Here is a 21,047-nt window from a genome sequence, read left to right as displayed (position 1 = left end):
CTGAGGCGGGCGCTCGCTCGGAGGGGAGGGGCTTTATTTGGGCTCGTCTGGCTGCTGTCTGGACCAATGAAGCAGCCCCTCTCTCAGACACAAAGGCAGAGACGAGCCACATCTGTCCAGACGTGCTGACTGGAGGACAGAACCATAAATGAACTCTGAATTATCCAGATGACCTGTCTGTGCCCGTCTCATAAAATATGTCCAATTATTAAACTACTAACAGCTGATAAAAAAGCTTTGCTCAACATTATCAAAAAAACGATGAGATTTAGCTGATGAGAAACAGTGGTACAGGTCAGTTACAGATATTCTAATAATCATTAAAGAAATATATGGGTATATGGATGATGGTCATATTTATAGACATAAACATACAGAAGTAGTAAGGTGTAATGCATGTGTAATGCAACAGCATGCTAGATGACTCAGCATTGAGTTGTAGAGGTCCCTAATGGTAATTAACCCTGTGATAATCCATTACATAAATACATACATGCATAAATACATTTTTTTTTTGATATTATGATTATGATAACCACTATAATACCATCCTTTAATGTGTAGCTTCAATGTTTTATGGCAATTTGTTTGTCATAAGAAGTCTACAAAAACTGCTAACTTCCCATTCCACCTTAAATGGTGCAACAGACACCAGAGGCTGCAGGTTTTAAGGTGGAAGGGGAACATAAAAATAAAATAAAAGCAAGTTAAAGCTCCCCATCACAGAGGAATTAAGTAATAGACAATAAATAATATTTAATTGCTTCACCAACTGCCCCTTTTCTGATAGAGCTTAGATTCTCTGCCCGATAATAAGAAAATAATCTGTGACGTAGGCATCTGTTTTTTATGTTATTTTTATTTTATATAAAGCTATGGCGTAATAATCAGAATAAAGCAAAGTAACAAATCAGACTGTGTTTTTTTTTTTAAAAGTTGGACAAGTGTATCTTTGGGTTTTTGCACATAGACTCTAAGCTCAATATAAAAAAAATAGTTTGTTTGGAAATTATTTTATATTCTTAACCCAGGTTAAATTATATTAGATTAGAGGAAAGTCATTCAGACGTCATTCTTGTAGCCTAATTTACCAATGTTTAGGCCTGTGGATCATTGTTCGCATTGTTCATGTTTCTTATCTTTCGGAAAATCGTTCTTGATAAACATTTTTCTTAACTAATAGGTCTATGCTTCTTCAGTGTTGCAATGTTAATTAACATCATTATGAACAGATTTAGCTCATTTAAACTTCCGAAATTTTTTTTTAAAGCATAGTTTTAAAGCTGTACGTCATAAAAAAATGTGGGGTTTAAATCGGGCTCGGGCTCATAATGAAGACATATGATAAAGCCCTAAAGTAGTAAACCAGCAGCAGTTAGGTTGCTGAACTTTAGCGCTCCACTGCTATAGCTTTACCTGTATCATGTGCTTTACCTCTATCATGTGTTGTTCCAATTCTCCTTTTTCTCGTAACTCGGTTTCAAGAGGAAGGGCTACACTCAAAAACAAGGGTTAGGGTTACAAAAAAGCAAAGGGATCTCTAATAAACTTTTTTTATTTGTCTTTCACCCATATCTCTTTCTCTGTTGTTGTTAACAGTAACCCCTCCTTTATTTCCCTCAGCCTTTTCTATCTTTCTTTCTCTCTTCTGTTTTTTTATTATCTGTTATTTTTCTCTTGTTACTCTCTTTCTCTCTCTGCCTCTTTCTTTTTGTTGTAGTCTTTTATGTTCCTCTCCTTACTCTCCTGACTCATTTTTGACACCCACAGTAATAATGAGGTGTGGGCGAAGACGTGCAATTACAGTACACAGTTATCTGCTCGTGCTTTAATTGCGATGCTGGATCAGCTCAGTCTCTGCGCTGTGCAGAAGCTTATATAGGCTCAGGTTTTGCTGTTAGAGGAAAACCTGTGTATAAAATAACATTTAACACATAGTTAAGCTACAGTTTGACTGGGAAGTTTATTATCATATCAATTCTATAATTACAGACTGTAGTTTATCTGTTTATCTGCTACTAACCCCGACTAGCACTGCTGTAGCAGCATTAACCGCACTAACCTCATTAAACACTATCTCTTTCACTATCTGAATTCAGAGGTGAGTATTATTAGCCTGTTGCCTGCATGTTTACCATGTTAAAACAAGCCTCGTGGGACGAACCGCTAGCTAATATTACCTAGGGTTCCTCAGTTTAGAGCTGTCGCGTGATATTAGCAGCTAACCGCGGCTAGCCCTAGTGGAAATCTGCAAATCTAAGTAAACGGAAGCATTTTACTCCACCAAATAAACAGTTTTCAGTGTGGATTAATCTGGATCAATCTGTGTAGATTAACATCCAGCACTCATTTGACCAATAGAAATGTTTTTTTTTTTTAAGAATAATAGCTTTATTAGAAGCAAAATATGGTGACACCCCTGTTCCTTACTAGTATTGCATAGTGCGCCTAATAATCCTTATGTATGAAAATAGACTAGAAAATAGATGTTTATTAATAGTGCGCCTTACAATCCGGTGTGCCTTATAGTGTGAAAAATACAGTAATCAATTATTTACAGAATTATGCAGTTTATTACATTATAGATTGTACTTTTTTAAAGTTTAAACTAGGGGTGGGCGATATGGCTCTAAAATAATATCACGATATTTCAGGGTATTTTTGCGATAACGATATACTTGGCGATATAGGAAAACTAAAATAATTCATTAATTTAAGGAATATAGTATAATAGTATAACAGTATAATCATAATGTGGCAAAATAAATAATATAGCATAAAATAATATAATGCAGCAAAAAATATTGCAGAATATTTAGTGCATGCATATAAACTGCAAACTAAAACAATTATACAATAAATACACCTAAAGCTTCACAGTAAATAATAGACTACTTTTAAGACAGAGCAGGCCTATTATCACGATATGGATTTTTAATATTATGATATTTCTGTGTCACAATATATTGTATACAATATAATATTGCCCACCCCTAGTTTAAACATGGGCTAGGGTAGTTAGCACAGCTAAAAAAGGAGCTCTAGCAATGGTCTTAAAGTTGTGTTAGTTAGTTAGAGTTAGTTAGAGTCGGACGTATGGAGATGCAGAGTTACAGACGCAGAATCAGTTTCAGAGCGTCTGATTGAAGGATAATGGAGGCTGGTTTTAAACTCCGTGGGTGAGGAGCATTATCCTGAGTGCTTCAGAGAGTCTCTTTATTTCTTATTCCTCATTTTCTCCTCTGCGTTCGAGCGTAGGTGGCTTTAACCACGTGCCCGCACACATGTGTTTGTCGTGTCTGTGTGTGTGTGTGTGTGTGTGTGGGTGCTTAGATGTGTTGGGTGGGAGGATGCTGTGCCTAAAAAGACCCACCAGCACAAAAGAACACTCCACAGATTACAGAACCCAGCAGGCCCAGTGTGGGAGGAAGGAATGGCACTGCACCACATTGAAGCTTTTAATTCAGATTCGGCATCATACATTAGAACAGAACTGTGAAGTGTGAACAGTATTAATCAATCCGTGATAATCAATTAATCAATTAATGTAGAATATATGGATAACAAATGTTGGAACTTCTGTTTATTCATTGCTTAGTCTGAAATCAAGGGCATTAAAAAAGAGTTTATTCTGCTTTTGTCTCCAGCAAGAGAATGCTTTCTACACTGTAAACCTCTGTAAAGTCTGTTTTACATAAAATTAGACGTTTCTAAGCATCACTCAACTATTTTGAGTTAGTTGAACATTTGTGAGCACATATACTGTACTATTCAAACTGAGATCTTTGAGTTGAACCAGCTTATATAATAACTGAGTTTAGTCTGTTGTCATTAACAGCTTCTTTTCTATTGGCTTCTGTCACAATCTATTTGCATACTGGGCGTGTCCAACAGTTTCTGTTTAACACTCACCATCAGTGTGTAGTGATTCCCCCTGGGCTACCTTACAAATAAATCAACTTCCCCTTTAGTTGTAATAACTTGATGTTTTTTTTTTTTATTATTTATGCTAACTCAAGTTTTTGTTCCCCATTACTTAAAAAAAATTGAGCAAACTGGCTGCCTTAAAAAAGTTAAGTAAATTCAACTTATCCGGTCTTACAGTATAACAAAAATAAAAAAAGTTAAATTTACTTCTCCTTTAGTTGTCATAACTTGATGTTTTAATTTATGCTAACTTAAGTTGTCACTAACCATTAGTTAACTTTTTTAAACTTATCCGGTCTTACAGTGTACTAGATTTTGGAAATGTTGAAGCATTGCTTTGAGGATTTGATTGCACTCAGCAACAGCAACAGTGTTTTTCAATCCGGGTCTTTGCACCACCCTGTTCTTGACATTTTTTAATGTTTTCTCTGCTTTTTCTTAATTAATCATTGATGTGTTTTGGGTGTAACATGCAATAAACCAATCAGAGTATTCCTTCTCTTTAAGAGCCAGTTGTGCTCTGACTTTGGTGGATTGCTATTTTGATGGTGCAGTGCGTATTCACACTGTGAAGGTATATAGAGTAGATAATGTAATTCTATTATTTTATTTTGTATTCTGGCACACACTATGGGTCTAAGCACTGCTGCGTGTACATGGTTGCATAACAAGCCAGGGCTTATGTGCATTGCACATCCAATTCACTGCCAAGATAGCAATGAACATCTGACTGTTGATGCCTGTATAGGTTTTTTTCAGTCAGTGGTGCACCTGTGTTTTTTATTTTTCCAATGCCAAGATAGCAATACGGCAGAAATTTTCGTGAAGACACCTCACTTTGAGGTGTAGATATATTCACAAGCACAGTTGCTATTTAAACGATAGCGACACAAGCAGAAGGAATGAAAACAGACTGTCTGCAGAGTGTAAGATAGCAATGAGCATCACAACGTACCTTATGCAGGGTTTAAGATTGGACCCATAGACATACAGTGAGCACACATGCCCAAAGTGGTGGGCAGGAGCAATGAGGAGCAAAAAGTCTAACAGTGGCTGCCCACCAAACCCAGTTGTCCAACCCACACCACTGTAATCAATAGCCTGGTCAAAGATACCACTGCAAAATGAATTCTAAATTAGCCAAAGATGCAAAAAATAGTTTCTAGACCCAACATTTTGCCATTGGATTTACAGCAGCACTTAACTCAGCACTTAAGCTTAAAAAACAAAAAATTAACGTATACCCTCTTGTTCATCATATAGTGGTTGGCTTTTTTTGTGGTCCACATGTTGCCCAACACACAGTTTCACACATTTTCTATAAGGTTAAGTCTTAATGGAAAATCAGGTCATTGATTATGGTCCTCCAGTATAAAAGAAGAGATCCTTCAAATAAACAAAAAGTTGTTCACAAAAAAGAAAAGAAAAGAAGAGATCCTTCAAACACATCAAACACAGATACTAACACTATACTGCTGTACACTCTGAGAGAAAATGGGCTCTTCATGGATTTAAAGCTATTTATAACCATTGTCTTATAACAAGACAATGGAAAACTCCACGCCGCTCATCAATTGATAGGAAACTGGGTCATTGTTTGAGCTTTCCCACAATAAAAGGAAAAGATTGTCAATACAGCTGGAAAGCATTGGGGTACACTCTTAAAATGTTTTTTTTATGACTTAAATGACTATAGTTTTTGCCTGGTTATATGATTTATTTCAAGTATATATGGAAAGTTTGGAAAGTTTAAAACTGCACACTAACCCTTTTTGAGCACAATATAGTTATATACTTTCTATGCCATGTGTATGGTATCTGTACATCTATGCTTCTTGATTCGGTATGGTAATTAACCAACCCTTGTATTCATCAATATTCCATTTCCATAAACCTCTTACAGGCTGCAGGTATTGGTAAATGGATCCGAGCATATGAAGGTACATTCTGTAACACAACAAGCCACTCAGCCGGTGTAATCTCGTAAATGGCCTTTTGACTGGATGACTGGATATTGGATTGAAAAGTCATCACCATTTTCTAAATGAAATACATTTTTAACAATCGCTCTCCACTGTGAGATCATCCATTAGCTGGGCTTTTAGATAATGACTGACATTCTCCATTTAAGGGAACACAATCTGGTGTAGATCGATTCAAATACTGTATGTAATAGAGTGCAAGGAAATTGAATGTAAATGGGTTCGATTGTGAGATTAACACAGGAAAAACCCAATGAAAATTGGAAAAAAAGGTCTTTTCTAGCAGGACTGGGAGCGTATTTATGTGGATCTGGATCAAAGCAGTGTAGACCCAACATTTTACCACTGGATTTACAGCATGCTTTTCATTAACATGTTTTTTTAGTCTGTTACATATCTTTTGCATTGTCCACTGACACATACCATACCAATTAAATATTTTTCAAATGACCTTTGAGCTTTAAATCCCGAGTCATGCTGCTTTGCCATCAGCAGCCGGAGTCCAAGAGAGAACAAACTCAGTGTTTGTCTGCTCGTTCGTGCATCAATAAGCCGAAGAAAGACAGAAGTAGAACTGAAGAGATCTGGCAAGCTGAAAGATCTGAAAATTCCTCTGAAGATAGATGGATGGATGGATGGATGGATGGATGGATGGATGGATAGATAGATAGATAGATAGATAGATAGATAGATAGATAGATAGATAGATAGATAGATAGATAGATAGATAGATAGATACATAGATTTTTATCAGCCAGGTGCAGTTACACAATACAGTAGAAACAAACAATAAGTATAGTACAATAAAAGAGCACAGTGAGGGATATAAGATTCTAAACTATAAAATTGTACAAAAATATATACATAAATATATAAATACAAAAACTATACAAAGTGTGGAAGTAATCAGTCATAGATATGAGGTAGTGCAGTAAAAGAATAAATTAAGTATAGGAGATAGCAGCAGATATGACAAAAGGGAGTGCATCATAATGCACGTTTTAAAAGCACTCTACCTCATGCTCAGTACAATTACACACTCTTACAAGAGACAGATCTATAAACTCCCAAAAAATTACAGATTTAAAAAAAAAAGAATATGGTTTTAACATATGCAAAAAGATTTTAATGTGTATTTAAACAGTTGTAGCTTGATTTAGGGCGTGTCGGTGTGGCTTTGAACTCGTAAGGTGCAAAAAAAATAAACCTTTTGCATCTCGAAATGCACAAAAGGCATGAACTAATTTTTACTCGTGAACTAATTAATCATGGGTGTGGTTAATTTTAGATGTAACAAAATGAAATAAACCAATCAGTGTGCCAGTTGCCATATCCTTTAAAAGAGCAGGTGAGCTCTGACTTTGGCACGTTCGTATCTTAACAGCGCGGCGCATTTGCACGTCTCAGCAGAGACAGATACTGATATTGACCTGCTCATTCACGCTGTGAAGATACACCAGGAGCTTATTTAAGGGAACAGCAATGATATTTTATTCTTTATTCTGTTTATTGTTGATGTAAAAGCTGGATTTGCACTCAATGTGCATGGTGCTCCTGCATCACATAGATATAATTGGGAGGCTGACTGTTGACTGTTGTCTGGGTTTTAATCAATAAGTGGTGCACCTGTGTTTTTCGCCGCCAAGATAGAAACACTCCATAAAAAATGACTTGAACATGCCTTACTTCCAGACGACCATGCAGATATATCAGTGTAGATATATTCCTGAACTCAGACTAAATAGACTGTTGACAGGGTGTAAGATAGCAAAGAGCATTGCTGATCTGTTGATCTATGTGACCCCTAAATGTTTGAGATCTTTAAGATGGAGAGCAGAGTTTCTGGGGTTTCTTTGGTTTCTGGGGTTTCTGAGCAGCCAATCGGTGAGCCGTCTGCAGGTTTGCTCTCTAATTGGAAGATTTTCTCTCCTCCTGAGTCTTCTGTCCACTGTTGCCATGACAATCCACCGCTGCCAATCCTCCTGCCATTTCCGTTCCTTATCCGTCCTTCAGAAACGTGTTCCTCCGCTGTACGTCCTCCACACGCTGCTGAGTGAAAAAAAAAAATCCCAATTAAAGAGACTCTATAAGAGACCGACTTTATCACTGCAGTTCTGCTGTAATTGTGTGCGGAGCTTCTGAAGAAGTGGTCTTTTCAGTCTGAGTTAATTAAAAGCAGAATCACTTAAACACAATTTCACACTTTCTTCAGCTCTAATGAAGTTCTGCAACAAAGTGGCCATTAGAATTGCACCTCTAAGAGACAATACAGAACATTTTATTACAAACCTAAATCAGAAATAGCTGAGATTAGGGGTGGAAAATAGTGGGCGATAGGGCTGCTACTAATTAATATTTTTTTATACTTTTTTTTTTTTTTTCTATTTTCTCCCAGTTTTAGCTAGGCCAATTGTCCCACTCATTCAGCTGCTACTCAGCTGTATATATCCCCTATTGCTAGTGATACCACAACACAAGGAGGGTGAAGACTAGCACATGCCTCCTCCAATACATGTGAAGCCAGACTCCGCCTTATTGCCGAGTAGCATCACAGCGAGCTCGAAAGAAAGCGCTGCAACTAAACATGAGCTCACAGATGCCTTGTGCTGATCAACATCACCCTAAGAATGATGAGGCTAAAGAGCGCCATCTACTGTACCCACACAGAAAAAAAGGGCAAGGCCAATTGTGCTTTCTTTGGTCTCCGGTAGCTAATGGCAAGCTGCATGAACGGGATTCGAACCAGCAATCTCCCGGTCATAGTGGCAGTGCTTTAGAGTGCTGGACCACTCTGCGCCAACTAATGAATATTTTTGTATCAACTAATCTGTTGATTGTTATTTTTTAGTTGATCGATTAGTGGTTAGTCAATGAATCAATAATTTATTAGTCGATTAATCAATAATTACTCTACATATCTGCTTCCTGAAGGTACAGGTCCTGTTTCTAGCTTTTTTCCATCACTTCAAAACAATAGAAACTGGGATGTTGAGTAGCATCACAGCGCTAACGCTCGGCGGAAAAAGCAGCGACTCGGTTCCGATACATCAGCTCACAGACGCCTTGGGCTGATCAACATCACCCTTTGGAGTAATGTGGGGGAAAGAGTGCCATCTACTGTACCCACCCAGAGAGAGCAAGACCAATTGTGCACTCTCAGGGCTCCGGCAGCTGAGTTGATTGTATTCATATGCTGGACCACTCGGAGCCCTAATGTTCTACAATCTCAGTTCCATCCTTGGGGTCTTTACGCTCTCAGGGTCCCAGAGATGGTCCTCAGTGAGCTCCTCATTATCATGACTAAGGCCATGTTGTATTAATTAATGTTGTGTTATTTGCGTTTTGACTGACGTTTGTGTATATGTGTGTGTGTTTCTCTCAGAGCAAGTGTCTGCGCGGATCGTGCAGGAGGTGACGGCGGAGGCGGTAGCAGTGCTGAAGGGCGAACAGGAGCTCCACCCAGACACCGCCGTCAGACTGCCCTCAGGTAGGCCAGTGGCAGCTCTCATACGCCCTTACCAGATATACAGCTCTGCAGACTAACTGCCTTTAGTTACATGCTTACTACATACTGCAGCTACATACTTAACCCAGGGTTCCTTAGGGGTTCTTTAGAAACGGTAGGGGTTACACTAGGGGGTTTTGTCTCTGGGTGTGGATGGAAATATTTTGAAAAACAGATAGGAAGAAGGGGAAACCTCCATTTTTAAAAATATTTAGGTATATATTTCTCAGACACTTTGTTAGGGCTGCAGCTATCGATTATTTTAGTAACCAAGTACTCTACTTAAAAAACTATTTGATTAATCGAGTAATCGGATAAAACATATTTGTTTGCTTTAAGAGTAATTAAAAATAGTCAAGAAAAAAACAAGACATTTCACTTGCAGCGCTGTGCAGTGCATAGCCTTATTACTGTTTTTTTGTACATGTTTTTGCACATAGACTATAAGCTCAATATAAAAAAAAATGTTTGTTTAGAAATTGTTTTCTATTCTTAAACCATGTTAAATTATATTAGCTGAGACAAAAGTCATTCAGGCATCATTCTTATAGCCTAATATACCAATGTTTAGGCCTGCTTCTTAACTAATAGGTCTATGCTTCTTCAGTGTTGCAACGTTAATTAACATCATTCGGAACAGATTTTGCTCATTCAAACAGCCTGAATTTTTTTAATGCTCAGTTTTAACGCTCTACTTATTAAAAAAAAAAATGTCGGGTTTAAATCGGACACTGGCTCCAATTGGCAGTGTATGGGGTGTGTTGAGTAAGGCTCAGGCAGAACGTGCACAGGCATGGGCCACGTCGGACTGCATTTCTTAGGCCCAATCTAAGCTCTAGTCAGTTTTATGAGGTAGAGTCACCTGGAATTCAGGCTTTCAGTTAACAGCTGTGTTGAACTTGTCAAGAGTCAATTACTTAAATGTATTGCCTCTTAATAAAGTGTTTGAGAGCCTCAGTTGTAGTAAAGTAGTGAAGAGGTAGAGTTACAGGTATACAGTGAACAGCTCTATTTGTGTAATGTTCTAATCTATATTATATGAAGCAAGTGCAGTCGCAATGACCAGGAAAAATGTTTTGATGAAACTAGCTCTCATCAGGACCAGAAATGAAAAAATACATGAGATTCTTGCCTCACTGGATTTAAGTGACTGGAACGCAGCTCGTATGTGGAGGACCTCAGTGATGCAGTGATGCATCAGTGTGACAGTTAGCTTAGCTAGCTTAGCTAACGCTGGTATGGATTCTGCATACATGCTATAAGTTATTAGTGATGCACAGCGCACAGCCTTTTTCATAAACGCCTGTTTCTGCTTTCTGCTGACTCTGTAGTGTGTGTGTGTGTGTGTGTGTGTGTGTGTGTGTCCTCCCTCTGAGGATGGTCTGGTGTGTGGAGATTCTCTGCAGTGTCTGGTTGCTTCCTGCTGCATGGCTTATCCGCTTTGACAGCTGGTCTGTTCTGTCCTGCTCTGCTGCAGCCCAGTGTGTGTGTGTGTGTGTGTGTTTTGAGAAAGAGTTGAAAGAATCAGTTTTTAATCATTTATTCATATCTTATCACCTGTCTTCTCCATTTGATGAAACAAACAGTATTTTTTTTTTTTACTTAAATTAATAACATATTGGGGTCCCAGATGTCTTTACTGTTGCTTTTCATCTTTTAATATAAAGTTGTTAATATAAAGTATTTTTAAATGTGACTAACCATTGAAATACAGCAAAACAAACAGCCCCTTTGCTTGCATTGGCTATAGCAACAGTACCAGTCAAAAGTTTGGACACATCTTCTCATTCACTGTTTTTATTTTACTTTATTTCTTTACTTAACCCTCTGATGCACAAATTATGAAATTATGAGTCAAGATTTTTATTTTATGTGTCTTTACTCTTCTTAAGTCATGATTAACAAATGAAAACAAATGAAAACCTTACAATATTATACAATATAAAAAATCATATGAAGAAAAAAACACAAACACTTGAATGAGAAGAGGTGTGTCCTAACTTGACTGACTTGACTGACATATATATATATATATATATATATATATATATATATATATATATATATATATATGTATATATATATATATATATTTCCTGTTTTTTTTTTTGTATACATAGCTTTATTAACATTTGTTTATATATTTTCCTTTCCTGTTCCTTTGTCCCTTTTTCTATGCTGCTGTAACATTGTAATTTCCCCATTGTGGGATTTAAATCATAGAAAGATAGAAAACATATTGAATAAGAAAAGGTGTGTCCACATTTGACTGACCGGTACTTTATACTAGCAGCTAAAATCACAGTAATAACACTAGACATCTAGCAGTAAAGCAGGTTATAATGCATAATTGCTTAGAAGCTTTGCTCCGAGGACTGCAGCTCACACTGGGTTGGATTTAGTCAGCAGAAATAGACGTTGGTGGCTGAGCTGGTAGCCGTGCTGTCAGAGCCGCTGAAGAGATGAGCGAGTTAGCAAAGCCTCTCCGAGCGTCTCTCCGAGCGTCTCTCTGCTGATCTGAACCTGCTGTTCTTCTGAGCCGTTCCTCTTCTTTCTCTCCCTTTTTTTTCCTCTCTTTCTGCAGTGGAAGACTCTGCTAATCTGCCCCCGTCTCCTCCCCCCTCACCTGCAGCAGAGCACTTCGGCCCTCTGGAGCAAGGTAGGTTCTTCTTTTCCTGCAGCCGGCGACAGTGTGTGTGTGAGAGAGTGTGTGAGAGAGTGTGTGTAAGTGTGTGTGTATACTGTAAGTGTGAGTAAGTGTGTGTGTATGTAGAGAGTGGTGAGGTGAACGTGAAAAACACATTTGTGCTTTTTGGGTGTCTGTCCATCCCCGTCCAACACCACCGCCGCCGAGGGGGGTTCTTCTCTCTGAGAGAGAGGGCGGCCGACGCCGGCCAGGAGAAAACGGCCGCGCCCTCCTGGGCAGCAGGGGGAGCTGGAGAGATCCGTGCTAGAAGAGAAGTGGGTGCAGGATTGACTTTGCCACCACCTCCTGCTCCTCTTCCTCATTTCTTCAGAACTCACCGTTATCACCTAAAACTCTGGGGGATATCTCTCTCTCTCTCTCTCTCTTCACCAACAAACTCCAAACGAAACGACCCCCCATTACCCCCCTCCATCGCCCCGTTACCCCCTCACGCCCTCTCTGCCCCCATCTGAAGCCCCACGCCCTGCATGCAGTCCTCACTAATGCCACCCTGTTCCAGCGGCAGCCTGCTGCTCTCTGAGCGCCGGGGGTGTAAACGGTGTAAATGATGATTTATGAATTATTTCATTTACTTGATTCAAATTTATTCATTATTTCTATTTTATTTATGTATAAAATATAATAGAATATAATAGATTAGAATGCCTTAACTGTCACTAAACGCATATACAATGAGATTAAAAGCCACTCCTTTTTCAGTGCAAACATACATATAATATAAAGTCTAATACGAAAAAATATAATAATATAAAGTGAAGAAAATGCAAAAGGATCAGTGCATGTGTGAGTATTTTATGGGTACATTTCCTTACACATAAAATGATGTATTTTTATGTATTCCTAAATTTCCTCCGGGATAAATAAAGTATCTATCTATCTATATACTCTTTGTTAGACAGGGTATACAGTGAATAGCCCTATTTGAGTAATGTATTGATTAAAATATTGAGTAAAAGGTCAGTCTAAGGAAAGTCTGAAAAGTTTCGAAAAGTGCAGTCGAAAAGACCATCAAAATTGTTATAATGATAAAACTGGCTCTCATCAGGACAGCCCCAAAAAGAAAGAGCAAGACTTACATCTGTTACAAAAGATAAGTTCAGCAGTTTTTACATTTTAATTGTTAATGTAACAAATGTGTTGTTACATTCTATTTATTATTATTTTTTTAGAGTTGGCATACAGTCAATAGCCTTATTAGAGTAATGTTATCATACTAATATTATGGCAAGAAAACTTTGAAAGTTGAAAGTGTCCTCAAGTGCAGTCACAAAGACAATCAAAAATGTTATAATGGTGAAACTGGCACTCATCAGGACCACCCCGGGAAAGTTTATATTATTATGTGATATATGAGTTAAAAGTGAGATCAGTGAGTCACTTTTTTAACAGTAAATTCAAGCTCAGCGTTTAGTATACAAAAAAAAAGTTTTTTTATGTTTTGCTATGATTCACAGGCATTTCAGAAAATACAACAAACACTATTATGTAGCGATCCCTTTTTTTTTTTTTTTCAGAAATCGATATCATGACAACTTTCAAAAATACCATAGCAATCACTACACCACACTGTAGCACTTATCTTGTGTCCACTTAGCAACACTATAGCAACCATCTGGAAAACCAAAGCAACCACCATAGATACCTTAACAATAACTTAGCAGCCATCTAGCAGCACTAATGTAACCACTTGCATACCATAGCAACTTCATAAAAAAACACAAAATACTATATTAACTTAACAACCACCTAGCAAGACTATAGGCAAACACCTGGAATACAACACCAACCATCAAGTAATGCCATAGCAACCACCCCAGATGCCATAGCAACCACTTAGAGACCCCTACCTAGCAATACTATAGCAACAACTTACTAAATAATAGCAACTTACTAACATCCTGGTGTACAATAGCAACCACTTAGCAACTTTGTGACAACCACCTAACAACCACTTATGAAAACCATTGCAGCCACCTTGGATAATATATCTACTATCAATTAACTCCATAGTGAATACCCCAAATACCATAGCAACCACTTAGAGACTGCCTAGCAACTTACCAAACCATACCAATTTACTAACCACCTGGGACCACCTAAGAAATCCAAAACAACTACAGAACAAACACTTATCAAAACCATTGCAACTACATTGGGTATATATATATATATATATTTATATACCATATAAACCACCTAGCAACCAGTGGGAATCACTTTAGCAGCAAAACCTCTCTACATATTTCTGATTATTTAATAATTACCTTTTGTATGCAATTAAAGCTACAAATTTTCTAGTTTTCAATGGCATTACTCAAAGATTTTTTTTTAATGCATTTTTGCACACCTAGTGGGCAGAAAGCAGCCATGGTTCCACCTGCCGCTGGAAGAGCTTGGCATTCAGGCTCATCCCTCGTTCTTCTCTTTCCTTTTATACACCCCCTGCTACACCTGGGGGATCTTGTGTTCTTCCTCTCCTTTCCTTTTGCATGTCATGTAGTAGGTGCTGTCAGTGTCGTGGGCCTGCACTTGTTTGTCTGTTTGTTTGTCTGTTTGTTTGTATCTGCTGTTGTTTGTTTGTTGTCTGTGCTCTGTAGTGGTAATGGCACTCTGTAAGAGCTGCTGGAGGACTGGGCCAGTGCTCAACATGTTCGCTGAGGCTAGCATTAGCTGCAGTCCCTGCAGATTAGCTGAACATGGATATAAATAGCCCCCCCCCCCCCCCCCCCGACTCCAGATGTAGTAAGTGACTAGACTTTTGTGTCTGAAGTTTGTTTTTTAGCTGTATAGCTCTGGAATAAGTTAAGAGAGTTCAGTTTCTGAATCAGTTTATCTGATTTTGCTATTTATAGGTTTATGTTTGAGTAAAATGAGCATTGTTGTTTTATTCTATAAACTACAGACAACATTTCTCCCAAATTCCAAATAAAAATATTGTCATTTAGAGCATTTATTTGCAGAAAATGAGAAATGGCTGAAATAACACAAAAAAGATGTAGAGCTTTCAGACCTCAAATAATGCAAAGAAAACAAGTTCATATTCATAAAGTTTTAAGAGTTCAGAAATCAATATTTGGTGGAATAACCCTGGTTTTTAATCACAGTTTTCATGCATCTTGGAATCATGTTCTCCTCCACCAGTCTTACACAGTTCTTTTGGTGGATAACTTTATGCCTTTACTCCTGGTGCAAAGCATCAAGCAGTTCAGTTTGGTGGTTTGATGATGCTTGTGATCATCCATCTTCCTCTTGATTATATTCCAGAAGTTTGCAAATTGGTATAATCAAATCAATCGTAATGAAACAGGATCCTCAAAGTGTTCATACTAGAGTGAGTGGAATGAACAGTAAGTGTGATATAAGGGGCCCTAGTTTAGTGATCTATAGCACACCAGGCAGCTTAATTTAGGGCGTCTCAGTGTGTCTTTGCTATTGTAATGATGGGAAAAGTATGTTTTCCACAGCTCAAAGTGCACAAAAGGCATATACTGACTCTCTTATTTAATCATTGGTGTGTTTTGGGCGTATTGTACAATAAACCAATCAGTGTGTCAATCAACTTGCCATTCCCATTAAGAGACAGGTACGCTCTAACTTTGGCGGATTGCTATTTCAGGGGCGCAACTACAGTATCTGGATATGTTCAGCGCTTCATTCAGTTTATTGTTGACGTAAAAGTTTCCATAGCTACCAACAGGCACGCACTATGGGTTTGTGCACTGCTGCATGCCCATGTGTAGATAAGAAACGTGGATGTACATGAGTTGGGGATGCACCTGTTGACAATTTACTGCCAAGATAGCGATGAACGTCTGACTGTAAGAAAGTAAAAGAGTACAAGAGCTCAAGATACCTGAGAAACTGGCATGAATCAGCAGCTCTGCGTCACTCTGCAGTTTAAACCACTTAGGCAGGAATGTGGGGTCGGGAACACGAGACCCGGCTGACCAATCACAGCTGCGATTGTCTGTTTTGCGCAACATGTAGTTACAATTCCAGGGAGATGCGCATCAAGCTACGACGTAGGGTACGTGGCCATGCGTAGGCTAGGCCGTAGGTTCTGGCTTTAAAGATCTAGTTGAGCTTGATTAGTGTCCGTTCAGTGTCTCTCAAGGGCGCCCCCTGGTGGCTGGAGAACAGTGCACAGTGAGTGCAGGTTTTAAGCTGATTCTGCTACAGTCACTGGTCTGAAGTGAACATGTTGAGCCGAGTTCAGCCTCTGAGAATGAAACCCTGCCACCACAGCAGCTCTGTCGTTTTTTTTTTGGTCGTTGTGTGTTCTGTCTGTTTGTGCGTTTCTGTGTTGTGTTGTTTGTCTCTCTCTCTTTCTTCCACACTTCCTTACAAATCCCTCTGACTCCAGTATCTGTCTGTGTTCTACCTTTCTGTTTTTACTGCTGCCTTTCTCCTGTTCTTTCTCCTCTTTTTGTGTCTCACTCATTCTTTTCTCACGTCCTCTTCAGTAGTCTTTATTCAACCTCACTTTTTGTTTTGTCCCTATCTACTTTTTTTTGGTCACTGGTCACTTCATGGTCTCTTTCCTTGCTTTCCCTCTCCTCTCCTCTCCTCTCCTTTCTTCTCTTTCTTTATACTTTTTATTTCCTAGTCTTCACTGAAAAAAATGATGAGTAAAATGTACTTTAAAAAAAGTTCAGCAACTTTTTGCATTTGCTTTTTTTTTACGTAAATTTAATTTCAGATAAATTTAAGTAACTTCAACTAAGGTTTAAGACTTAAATGTTACATAGAGTAAATAAGTGAACTGAACTTCAGTCAATCCTTTCTTTTAGTAAACTTTACTTAATTTCTGCATACATTATTACCTAATTACAATTACTTAATTTATGCAATATTATTAAATATAATTTTAGTTAAAACACACATTCAAATAATTACATAATCTCAAAGATTTATTCTGTAAACAGACCACGTCTCACTGTCTCAACACATGGACGGCATGTAATACATTATTTTTAGTTGACTAGTATAAAGAATGTATTGCATGTTATCCATGTGTTGAGACAGTGTAATATGTGTGTTTTAACTAAAAAAAATACATTTCAGGAATTATAATATATTATGTATTATACATGATTTGAGTAATATTGTATAAATTAAGTAATTGTAATTAGGTAATATTGTATGCAGAAATTTAGTAAAGTTACTAAAAGAAAGGATTGACTGAAGTCCAGTTCACTTATTTACTCTGTGTAAAACATTTAAGTCTTGAATCTAAGTTACTTCAATTTATGTGAAATTAAATTTACTTTAAAATAAAAGCAAACGCAGAAAGTTGCAAAACGTTTTTTTTTTTTAAGTAAATTTTACTTATCATTTTTTTGAGTGTTCCTCTACCACCCTGTTACCTTGACCTTGTTTCCTTTCATCAACCTACCTCACTTTCTCTCGTTCTATATCTTTTATATCTTTTCCTCTTTCTGTTTCCCTTTCTGTCAGACTCACTTCTTTCCCTTTTCTGACTTTCTTGGTTCTTGTCCTTTCTGTACCTCCTTTTTCCTCGCTGTCCTTACTTCTGCCTCGGCTTCTCTCTCTCTTTCTCTCTCTCTCTCTCTCTCTCTCTCTCTTTCTCTCTCTCTGTCCGGATTGTCCCTGCAGTTCCTTCTCCTTGTGTGTGTGTGTGTGTTTGTAGATGTAGGGGACGAGGAGGAGGCTGGGCCTCTCCGCCGCTTCCAAAATTCTCGGGAGAGGTGCAAGTTCCTCGCCCCCTCCATCTCAGTCTCAGTGCCCGAAGATGACCCCTACTACTCTGACGAGGAGTACTATGACCACCCCTTATTCAGCCCAGAGTGGACACTCTCTGGCGCACGGCCCTCAGGGCAGGCCGCTGCTTTTAGGCAGATCGAAGGTGAACCACGCATGGTTCCTCTCCGCCATCCCTTCCTTTTTTCCCCCTCTTTCCTTACCTTCTTTTCCTTCTTTTCTTTCTTCCTTCCTTGCTTTTTCTTTCCCATTTCTTTCTTTTTCTGATTCAAGACCTAACCGAACTTCATTCTTCTGTCTCATCCACTTTTCCCTCTCTCTTACTCTCTTTCTTTCTACTTCTACTTCTATCTCTCTCACTTTTATTTCCTTCTCTCTTTCTCTCTCTCTCGTGGACCACCACCCCCTCCCCCCTTCGTCTTTTGTCTCTGTTGTGTTGTGCCACTCTTCTTGTCTGTGGATTATTACTCTTCGTGCTGGAGCGTTCCCTTTCTTTTTTCGGCGTCTTTCGTACCTTTTTTCCGGACATTTCATCCCAAGCCATTCGGCTCATGGCTCAAAAATTCCCAAATTCCCAAATTCCCAAATTCTTGTCCTTATCTTGTTCACCCAAGTTGTTCCCAGTCCCAGACTGACCTGTACAGTATATGAACTTACCAGGCAGTAAGTTTATATTTGGTGTTTTTTTAAGCATCTCATATTGAAATAATATGAAAATGCTTCAAAAACCCAACCCAAAAAAAGTTGAAAAAAAAAAGTGAGCCAAATGACTTGAGCAACATCAGCAGGTCAGTCACGCATGCAGTGCATATTTATCCTCCGCCTGTTTGGGTGTGTCCGTGTCTTTACCGTCTGTAAGACTTACCTGTCTTGTCCCTCATCCAGCCCTCTTTGGAAAGAACCTTGAGAAAAAAAAAAAAAAAAAATCCTGATCACCTGTCCATGCCCCACCCCCCTATCATCATCATCTCCACCAATCACCCTCATCAGGTCCCTTCCCATGTCCCCACCTGCTGATGTACACATGCTGTAGATCACAGGAAGACTTTCAGCTCGTCTACTTTTTGGCATTCACACACACACACACACACACACACACTCAGACTCACATATACACACACACACACACAAACCCAGTGATGTATGCAGACTTTTTGAATCTGGTAGAAGAGGCAGGATGCACCTCGTCTGCTCCTTGTGACACCCTGTGACTTCTCTGATAGATAGATGCTGCGAGTTCACACTGGCTCGTGAAAAGTTTGTTTCTTGTGGGTTTGTTCGAGGCCACTCGTGTTGTTGCATGTGGTTTGTTGCGTGTACCATTGTGGCCAGCTAGCTAGCATGCTGGCTAATCGTCCTTTACTTTATTCACTTTGTATAAATTTGTATCATTTATTGCTTTAATTATAGTTCAATATTCAAAATTAAGACATACAGCAGCAATACATACAATAAGATGAACATGCTCAGAAAACATAGGAAGATTTAAAAAGCCTGATGGCTCTGGGAACAAAAGATCTCCTCAGTCTGTCTGGTATATTTTTTGCATCTATGCAACGTTGCATCATATAAAACAACAGAAGAAGAAGAATCAATGGGCCTAAGTCTCTCTTCCATTTTCAGAACCACACTGCTGAGAATAGGAACCAAATGCAGTAGAAATCAAAAGTTCAGATAGCAGAAGGTGTGGGGACCTCAGAGCCCCATGTCTATAGTTAGTTCAAAGAATTGGTTTGATTAATTGGAGTTGAATGTTGCTTTACTCAATTACAATTCGTTTAAAAGACGTTGCTAAATGAAAATATCAACTTAATTTGTTGTTTCTTCATTATTTGTCACAAAATTGCAATTGTGTGGTCCTAGAGACAAACAACAAGTTATTTTCTAAAACTAAGTAACTGAGAGGATGCTATTGGTAGTTGCAATTTGGTGACATGGCAACAGAGCAACATGTGACAAATAAAGTTCAGAAGTTATTTACTTTATGCAACTGATTTATGATGCAATGAACCGAAAATTGTAAATTGATTGGCCGAAAAAAATCTTCACAGACAAAAAAAAATATTTAGACCCAATTTTAGCTCTGTGCCATTTGACTTCTTCATTAATATCCCCATTAGTGTGGAGATTGTTTTATTTTATTATTTTGTGCACAAATACAGGGACAATTTGAAGAACATAAAAACAAAGTGTGGGTGAAGTTAGCAGACAGCTTTATAGGTAGATCTGTTTGATTAGCATCTGTGCTAACTGTGTGAGCATCCTTGAATTCACCCACAAGGCACAAACTTGGAGTGACAGGAGCGACTTTGCACCTGCCAGTGTGAAAGCAGAGCTAGAGATGAAAGCGTCTGTACTGCTGCTGCTGCTCTCTCTCTCTTTCTTTCTTTTTCTTTCTTTTTATTTTTGCCCCACACTGCAGCATACTGCTAAGATTTGACCTGGCATGCCCTCGGCTGCTAGATCCAATCCGACTCCCAGCAGCAGCAGCAGTAGCACTAGCATTCCTCATAAAACCCATACCCCAGGCTGCAGACTCCCGCTGTCGAGCTACGACTTTCTTTTGCGAGCCGGATTTCAGGATCCTAGTCTCGCATTTGCTCTGACAGCTTGGAGTCTATTGCACCCCGCCTCCTGATTGCATCCTAATGCCGGGGAGCCTGCCAAACCTGCCAGAGATAAGAACCGGCACGGAAAGAAATAAAGAAATCGAGAAATAAGGTTTTCTCTGCGCTCTCATCCACGCAAGTCGTAACAGTCAGCTTTTCTCAGCCGGGTTTAGGAATGAAAACGCTGCTAAATAAGCCCCTATTAGAAGAGACTAATAAGTAAACACTTATTTACATGTGAATATCCACAAGTGCAGCAGTGCTAAGTAGTGAGCAAACCAGTGTGTGACTAGAAACCTCAAAAACACTCACACATACACACAGTTTGCGAGTGGGAGGGATTGCTAGCTGTGACTCGGTGTATTTCCGTACACTACTTGCATCTAATATTCAGCAGTGGAGTTCCTATACTGTATGACGCATTGCTATGACTCATAACTATGACTATCTACAGTTTTTAGGTTTAGGTTCTTTTTGTGTATGTGTATGTGAAGCACAGACCAGTAACTCAGTACCTGCCAAAACAGTACATTAGCTGTTAGCCAGGCTATCTCTGAATTAGGTACAAACAGATCAGTATATAGTACAAATATACA

General features: G+C 38.6%; 1 protein-coding gene across 15 annotated transcripts in view; it reads left to right on the top strand.

Annotated features, from left to right (window-relative positions):
• Positions 1-21,047, top strand: part of map2 (microtubule-associated protein 2) — a 192,494-nt gene that overhangs the window by 130,354 nt on the left and 41,093 nt on the right. For 12 of the 15 annotated variants that reach the window (XM_049484766.1, XM_049484777.1, XM_049484780.1 and 9 more), the window contains 3 exons: positions 9,292-9,396; positions 11,999-12,073; positions 17,772-17,987. In XM_049484766.1, the coding sequence (XP_049340723.1) occupies positions 9,292-9,396; positions 11,999-12,073; positions 17,772-17,987 (396 nt within the window). The remainder of the gene's footprint in view (positions 1-9,291; positions 9,397-11,998; positions 12,074-17,771; positions 17,988-21,047) is intronic. The other 3 variants (XM_049484778.1, XM_049484775.1, XM_049484774.1) reach the window with 1 other exon arrangement.

The sequence above is a fragment of the Astyanax mexicanus genome, chromosome 11, assembly GCF_023375975.1.
Source record: "Astyanax mexicanus isolate ESR-SI-001 chromosome 11, AstMex3_surface, whole genome shotgun sequence".
NCBI lineage: Eukaryota > Metazoa > Chordata > Actinopteri > Characiformes > Acestrorhamphidae > Astyanax > Astyanax mexicanus.
This window is presented reverse-complemented; position numbering and strand designations above follow the sequence as displayed.